Below are 8,474 nucleotides of genomic sequence, written 5' to 3'. Positions count from 1 at the left end.
ATAATGTGATGTAAATAATCACACATTTATCTACACTGCAAAACATATTTAGATAACAATTATGATCTGCTGAATCAACACACGTATTTTTATTGCTGATTTTAGTTTATCTGGTCTATGAGCAGAGGATGATTTGGCCCAGACAAAGCTATGCTTTCTCCTGAATGGCATCCTAGTCGGTGCATTTGATGATGTCCATACTATTTAAATAAAATTCAAATTTAAAATCTATTTTGCAATCAGTTGTGGTGCAAAGAGGACAATAACAAATGACATGAAATATGTTGGAATACATTTTTATTTCACATTTTGATCACACCTGATTTTCCTCCCCTGCTAACCTGGCCACATTACAGCACTTTGGCAACAGCTTATGTATGGTATATAATGTCATGCATACATAAATACATACTGTACTGTACATATATACAGTATATATATGGTAATGTACCAAATATATGTGGTTGTTTTGCTGGAAACTAAAACACAATCAGAAGCGTATTTTCAGCAGTATTTTATCATAATAAGATTTGTGAAATGATCCATGCAATATTACAACTGACAAAGACACAGTTCTCCCCTCACAGGAACACACACAAACACACACAAACACACACACACACATACACACACACTCACACAAACAGTCTGAGACACAATTCATACCGACATTTTCTGAATGTTAATAATATGTCTCTTGCTCCACCCAACCTGGAAGAGAGAGGCAGAAAGAGAAAGGGGAAAATGTCAGAGTCTAAATGACAGGCGAGCATTTTTCATAATATCCTCTTGCATCACTCTATTTGTATTCATCTCACTGCATTTGTCTCTGTACATTTCCAAATGAATCCCCTTATACCTCTAAGACTCAGATCAGCAGCCCGTGACACACAGATTAACAGAAATGATTAACTGTCAGGATAAATTTCATTTGTCTCCCCATGTCTTGCCCCTCTCAGCGGAAGTGCCGTAGCAGTTAACAGATCTTGAGCTATTGTGGTGCATCCATATCATGCATATGATCTTTAAAGGCTTATCTCCAGGGTCGTCGTCAGCCTGCTGTAAGTCCCTCTCTCATCATTCACTGCTGTTTATGTTGGTGTTGAAAAGGTGTAATCCACTTCCTGGGGCAAGTTTTACTTACAGGATGTTCACCGAAGGAAAATTAATGCCCACATGTTATATATTAGATAATTCAATCACTGCACTTAAGTTTCACCTTAAGGTTAAAAAAAAAGATTACTTTTGGACTTGGATTGAAGTTGTGAGCCCAATATCAGTAAAAGAACACACAGTTTTCCTCCACATAAATGTTTCAGATGTATGATGTGATGTTTTCAACACAAACTGACAAATATGTTCTCACTTTTACCACATGTATGTTAGGTTACTGTAATGCACTTTTTGCTGGGCTCCAAAAAAAGTCTATAAAGACATTGGAACTCAGACTTTTAAATGAGTCCAAGCAGAGAAAATACATCAATACTCTTTAAGCTGAACAAAACTGGCATGCTTTTTCTTTCACAATTGATTTAAAGGTATGTCTAATTGCTTACAGAGTTCTTACTGGTATAGACCTTCATGCTCCTCTCACCTATTAGTAACTCATCAACCAGAAAAAGCCCTGAGATCATCCAAAGCTCATGTCTGGATCATCTCCAAAGAACCCAACCATCAAACAGGATAGCTGCTTCTATGAATTATGCAACAAAATTGTGGCGCACTCTACCCTCGACATCAAACAGATGACCTCTGAGGGAAGTTATAAACAAAAAAATAATTTAATAAAAACCTTCAAACATATTTTTAGGACAGGGTTGCCCCAAACTCTCACAAACCAACCCCAAAATTGTGGAAACTAGTGACTCCCACAAGCTCCAGACGGGGTTCAAGCATTCAAACTTTAAACACATGTGCAGATATACAAAAACACAATATGTAATTACTACTACCATTATTACTACTACTACTACTACTACTACTATTACTACTACTACTACTACTACTACTACTACTACTACTACTACTACTACTACTACTACTAATACTTTACTACTACTACTAATACTACTACTACTCCTTTACTATTACTACTACTACTACTCCTTTACTATTACTACTGCTACTACTACTATTATTACTACTACTACTACTACTACTACTCCTTTACTACTACTACTACTACTACTACTAATAATAATAATAATCCTTTACTATTACTACTACTAGTACCACTACTACTATTACTATTACTACTATTACTATTACTACTATTACTATTACTACTATTATGACTACTACTAGTACTACCACTACTACTATTAGTACTACTATTACTACTACTACTATAAATACTACTACTACCACCACTACTACTATTACTACTACTATTATGACTACTAGTACTATTACTACAATATTACTACTACTAGTAGTACTAGTACTAGTACTGTACTACTATTGTAAAGATGTAATTGTTTATAATATTATGGATTAGCTACAGTTTCTGTCTTCTAAGGGATGTAAAACTAACAGTCTCACACTGACATCTGACAGTAAATCTGTGCAAATTACTAAAGTGACACCAAACACTTGATCCCTCTACACATCTTGCATCATTCAGATGTTTACTCAGATCTTTCTAGTCAGATTAGCAGAGCAGGGATGTAGCGATGCAGCCTCTCGTTACTCTAAGAGGAGTGTACTCGTTCAAACTTTTATTTTCATTTGCGAGGATGGTAGAAGACTGAGAGAGACAAAGAGGAAGGGAGAATTAAGGTCTTGATGGAAAATGGCCCATGTGGCTCCTGAGATATGAGTGTCAATCAGGACACCATCACTGTTTTTTTTTTTTTACTCTTTTTTGGTTATTAAAAAGACCAAAAAGGGCTGAAACCTTTTAATCTCGGTTTCTCTTAATAACTGCTTACCTCCAGGGTTCCTCCTCAGAATGAATTTACGAATCTCATCATAAATGAAGATGAGAAGACTGTATGGGAAGGCACAGAACCACCACAAGGTCCTGAGAGGAAGAGGATGAGAGGATAAAAGGGCGAGAGGAGGAGGGGGGGGGGATAAAGTAGCAGTGAGTCGCAGGAATATTACAAATTGTTAAATTTGCTGCAGCCAGTTTTGAATATTAAGGATAACAACGTGGTGTTTAAGAAGATCACGGACTTCATTTGAAGTCGAGAATGACAGGATAATGGCAGAGTATTAGGTCTTTAAGAGGTTATTTTTCGGTTGGGTGGAGATGTGCATATGCAGAACGTACTTGAGTGGGTACATGCGCAAAGCGATGTCCATTCCAGGGCAGTAGGAGAGGAAGGCGGCCAGAGCGGTCTCAGCAAACAGTCCGAAAATCAGGATCTTATTCCTGTTGAGCAGAAAATAAAACTACATCAGAGAAAGCAAAACTGACCAGAAAGGTTTAAGCTGATAGGAATACTTTTAAAATACTATACAGGTCATGGCATTAAGCTGCCACCATCTCTTACTTCATGCCTTGCTGGAAGAGAGAGTTCCTCCTGGTCTTACAGATGATGAGGTCGGCCCATTGGACGATCACGATGCTAACGAAGAAGCTCGTGTGGCAAGTGAACTCCACGATCTTCCTCTGCTCATAGGTCTGCCAGGTGAAAGAAAATCAATCATGTATGAGGATGGAAATGTCCGACAGGCATGTCGGATTTCTCTCGGTTCGAACTGCTTACCCACTGTTGCCCATAGTCGTCCTCCAGGTCGTTGACATCGCGGCTGTCCCACGGGATGCGGACGCCCGGCAGGTTGTTAGGGAGGAAGCCGTTCTCCGCCAAAATCACACAATAAGTGAAAAAACCACCGAGAGCCTGGATCATCCCTGGAAACAAACACATCATCAGGTACAACTTCATTCACATGCCTGTAATAAACGGTGGCTTGATCAATAAGGCTCCTATAATTATCAGGAAATCAACACAAGCATGAGACAATTTTATGAATTTGATTATTTTTCATCTGTAAAAACTTGGGTCGATATGGATTTCACGTGTTGATCATATATTGAACAGAGAAGTGAGATCTGATCACAAGTGTTCAGTCAAGATTTATAATAATTGCATTTGTGAACTGAAGGTCTTGTGTCCGTCCACCAGGTAAGAACAGGCCGACCGATGACGATACTTCCTACAATTAATGATGAGATTTAAAATAAATTTTTTTAAAAATCCAGAAAGAGAACCACAATAACATTACATATTGATTTTTAATTTCATGTTGGAGAATTTGTTGTCATCATGATGGATATCTCAATTTAGGCTGCTGATCCCGGGTTGAGACGATGCTTATCAATCATTATCATTATCTGTGTTGTTAAATTAAAATTTAGCAGCAAGTCTGAGTTTAAGCTGTAACACATCAACATCAGTATGCCAATAATTTCCCTACAGGGATTAATAAAATATATACATTTATATTTACGTTTACATCATTTTCTATGTGATTAGAAAACTGGTTGGACTTGTTTCCTGATGATTCCTGTATCTCATCATTTCAGTTTGCTTAAAATGTTTTGAAGATTCCTCTTTGTTCACATTAAACATCATTTTCAAACAAATAAAAGTGCATTGAGAGATTAAAAGACAAAACAAATGTAGTAATTTAAAGATAATCCCTCATAATCATCAGTCATGACCCCAGCCTTTAGTTCTTAATTGTGTTGTGTTGTCTTTGGCTGTATGGTGGTTGATCAAACATTATTCCACATTTAAATCTGCTCCTGGCGGCTAACTGCGGCTAATGACTAAATCTTGTCATTATTAGTCGCACATGTCTTCAGAAAGTTCCCACCCCCATCTTATGCTGCCACCCTGTCATCTCACCCCTCTCATACAGACATTTATTTGATCACTACTTCTGCTGTTGGCTCACAGGGCCGAAAATAGTGACCTCAATTCCTCCTTCAGAACTTTTCTACTCAACAACACCGAGGTGCATTCAAGGCATAATAGCGCCGCTTTGAACAGGTAGCACATATGAAGCTTTTCTCGCCTTTTTCTACACCTTTAATTGGTGCGTTTGCAAGAAGCAGCCATCTTTAAATGGTGCATTTAAAAAATAGCAGCCAACAAATGCACAGTATGGAAAGTGTGTACTTGAAGTGTCCAGCATAGATGCTGGAGGCGGTAACATCACAGCGTTGGCTTGTAAATGTGATTTGATGTGACCTGCAAAAGTTTTTTCGCCCCTGTGGCGCTCATCTTGGAAGAATTATGGCAGCTGATGTGAGTTGCCGGCTGTTTTTGAAGATGTTCAGCTTTAAATTGTCATCCAATGAAGCCCTGTCATATTTTGACCTATTTAACCGCCTATGAAATTGGGCCAGCCTTTGATTTACACTATTCCCAAACCATATAAAAAGCAGAGATAAAAAAGCAGGCATTCAAGCAAAGGCTTCAACGAGTGAAACGCGACAAGATTAAGTGGGAAATAGTTGCACTCTCCTCTCAATGTGCTGTAAATGTCATGACGATTAGAGGAAGATTGTGGAACTCTATTCTGACTGCTCACCTCTGGATTTATTTGCTTTAACTGGACATGCCTAAACATTTATAAAGGCCAGATCATCTGATAAATGTCAATAACCAATGGTTTTTGTAACCTTTGATGTACATGAGTGTGGTTTAGTTGTGGTACAAGGAGGACTAACCTATCTGTCCATAAGCCATGCTGATCAGCCGTTCATTGACCAGCTTGTCTGTCTTTGGGTTCCTCGGCTGGCGCTTCATGATGTCACTCTCAGCCGTCTCGTAGGCCAATGAGATGGCCGGAACCTGCAGACAATAAGAAGGACAGCACAAAAATCAGCTCATTTTAATGTGCCCTTTTCAATTCATGTGCAGGAATTTGTCTTTGTGGCAACAGTACAAAGGCAGAGTGACCCTCGCTGTGTAAAAGACTCCCGCTATTAATGCAATTCTGCATTCAATTACTGTGAGGAAGAAGAAAAGACAGGAAAAGGGCAAGGAGAAAGAGATGGAAAAAAGAAGAGCGGTGACATTGACAGAGAGAGAGAGGGGCGGTGAGAGGAGACAAGACGAGGGAGAAAGCTAGTGGATTTTGAAGATACTCATAAAAGAGAAAGGAGGAAAGGTTCATGTAATAAAGATCCTATATTGGCTGGTTTTACCAAGTAAGCAAGAGAGCAATATGTGTGACTTCAGGCGGGATAGCTTTGAGTCTTAGGTGGGGATTTCGGGAGGGGTCTGGAATCCGTGTGAATCTGAACACAAGCGCTGCGGTCTACAAATCTCGTTTGTTTTGCCCCCCCCCCCACACACACACACACACAAATCCACAGCAGTAGAGAAAGATGAGTAGAGGGAGAAGGGATACGACTGTCTGGCATTGATTTTCTTGCACCTCAGAAAGTGTGTGTGATTGTGAGCAACATCCAAATGTCAGTCTTGAAGCATTCTTAAGTATGCCACACTGCGCCTTTGATAAACATCTTTTGCAGCCATTCCCCTTCCAACATGGCAGTCCTTGCTAAAAATAATCACAGCAGACTCCAAGTGCTGCTTGTCAATGCTAAATCTCAGCAGAGCCCTAGAGTCTATTGCAGGGAGTTGAACTAAGCTGTTAACAAGCTGTTAACAACGTCACCAGCAGACACCGCCATTTTTTTCCTTTTGTACTATACTATAAACATTTGGTTTTTTTGGTACTTCACTGAATATTTTTGAGATTTTCTCTTCTCTTCAAAGCTGTTCATACCAACAGCAGTTATTAAACACGTGAAGAAATGTCACTTTGAAGGGAAGGGTTTGCATATGCAAAGCAGGTGCATAAATAAGATGCATTAAAATTCCACTCATCATGTTTTTAAAGAGAAAACAAGCCTGTAAGGACCGAAAACATCTCCTTGATCCATGAGAGAACTGTACATATTTATCAACAGGAATAAACCTGTGTTGCTGCTAAAGAATCAAATGAGTCCATGTTGGATGTCGTCAGTAATTTTTAGAGTTGCTTTAGTAGAAATATGAACAAACAGCTCATTTTTCACCTGTGCTTAAAATAGGAGGCCATTGTAGTCCGTGTGTGTCTTGTACAAGCGTTTGCTTTCCGTTCACTGACTTGTGTTTCGAACCACTTTGAGCAGCATGTTAGTTTCTGCTGGTTAAATGCAGGAAAACATTCAAGTTGAAGTAATGAACACCAGCGAACAAGTCCTGTTGAATCCATTCCGGCCATGTATCTTTTCTCTCGCTATGATGGATTATTGCCCCTGAGGCTACCGTCATGCCAAGCAACTCCTTTTTTGTTGCTGCTGGAAACACAATGGAGAGAGTGGCATCTGTAAATGGCAGCGCTGTGAAATGTAAATCTGTATTTGAGCGTCATCCACTCTTTGTTCTGCTTGAACAAATGAATGTCGGCAGTGAGCCAAAAGTGAGTTTCTCCCACCAACAGACAGAACAAATTAAAACAGACATTTGTTCTTTTTTTCTTTTTTTTTTACCTTCAGGCACTCATATTCCACACCTATATTAATACTGGGTTCCTGCATGGCATCTTTTGTTGTTCTGTAGTTAAGAAACATGCTAACAATTAGTATCCTATAGTTGGGGAGAATAACTAATCCTAACCAGCTCGTGCTTTCAAGCTAATAAATATATAAATGAAATGTGCTTATGTTTTTATTTAAGCTTCCTGTGGAAATTAATGTGTAGCAGCAGCAGATGAATGTAACCAATAAAAATGGAACCCAGCATTCAAAAGACCAAGGAAAAATTTATGTTTTTGATCACTGATCTTTTTTCAGAAGATTAACCACAACTATTTATTGAATAATAATAAGATAATAAAGAAAAAAAAACAGTTTTAAACATGTCCCGGAATGGACTGAATGATAATAAGGATCTGGTTTGTTCCCCCTGCTCACCATGTCGGTGCCCAGGTCGATACAGAGGATGGTGACGGTACCCAGAGGAAGAGGAACGCTAGCAATGATGAAGAGGAGGAAGGGCGAGATCTCTGGGATGTTACTGGTCAGGGTGTATGCGATGGACTTCTTCAAGTTGTCAAAGATGAGACGACCTGCAGCCAATAGAAACACATGAAAATGTATATGGTGCACAGAAGTTATCAATATGCAGGGAATGGTTGCATTTGGTTTCAATATGGTACTACTTAAATTACATTTTTTCTTACAGGCTCCAACATTATTTTTCCAGACTTTTTCAGAAGTGAAACGATTGACTTTCATGTCACCGACTCCTACTTATGATTGATTGTGCATTAATGCGCCGCTCCACCGGTACTGAGTCAGGAAGCTGCTCTACTCACTCTGGTGCTTGACGTCATTGTGTGTGAATGGTGAGGAAGTGAACAGAGAAGAAGTTGGTCATAGTGGTTAAATAACATTCTGATGGCATGTGTAGATTCCCATCACTCCAGGTTCTGGGCATCCTCCCAGGTTGAATTTGAAGCAA

At 39.1% G+C, this 8,474-nt stretch overlaps 1 protein-coding gene across 2 annotated transcripts in view; it reads right to left on the bottom strand.

The window, feature by feature from the left end:
* Positions 1–289: 289 nt before the first annotated feature.
* The window catches only part of atp1a2a (ATPase Na+/K+ transporting subunit alpha 2a), a 30,903-nt gene continuing 22,718 nt past the window's right edge, over positions 290–8,474 (bottom strand). For both annotated transcript variants that reach the window (XM_068340468.1, XM_068340469.1), the window contains exons 18-24: positions 7,925–8,079; positions 5,687–5,810; positions 3,714–3,859; positions 3,498–3,628; positions 3,275–3,376; positions 2,931–3,022; positions 290–711 (exon numbers count right to left, since the gene is read on the bottom strand). In XM_068340468.1, coding sequence (XP_068196569.1) covers positions 683–711; positions 2,931–3,022; positions 3,275–3,376; positions 3,498–3,628; positions 3,714–3,859; positions 5,687–5,810; positions 7,925–8,079 — 779 coding nt within the window. In that variant the 3' untranslated portion in view covers positions 290–682. The remainder of the gene's footprint in view (positions 712–2,930; positions 3,023–3,274; positions 3,377–3,497; positions 3,629–3,713; positions 3,860–5,686; positions 5,811–7,924; positions 8,080–8,474) is intronic.

This window comes from Antennarius striatus, chromosome 18 (genome assembly GCF_040054535.1).
Source record: "Antennarius striatus isolate MH-2024 chromosome 18, ASM4005453v1, whole genome shotgun sequence".
Taxonomy (NCBI): Eukaryota; Metazoa; Chordata; class Actinopteri; order Lophiiformes; family Antennariidae; genus Antennarius; species Antennarius striatus.
Note: the sequence above shows the minus strand (reverse complement) of the source record. Positions and strands in the feature narration are given on the sequence as shown.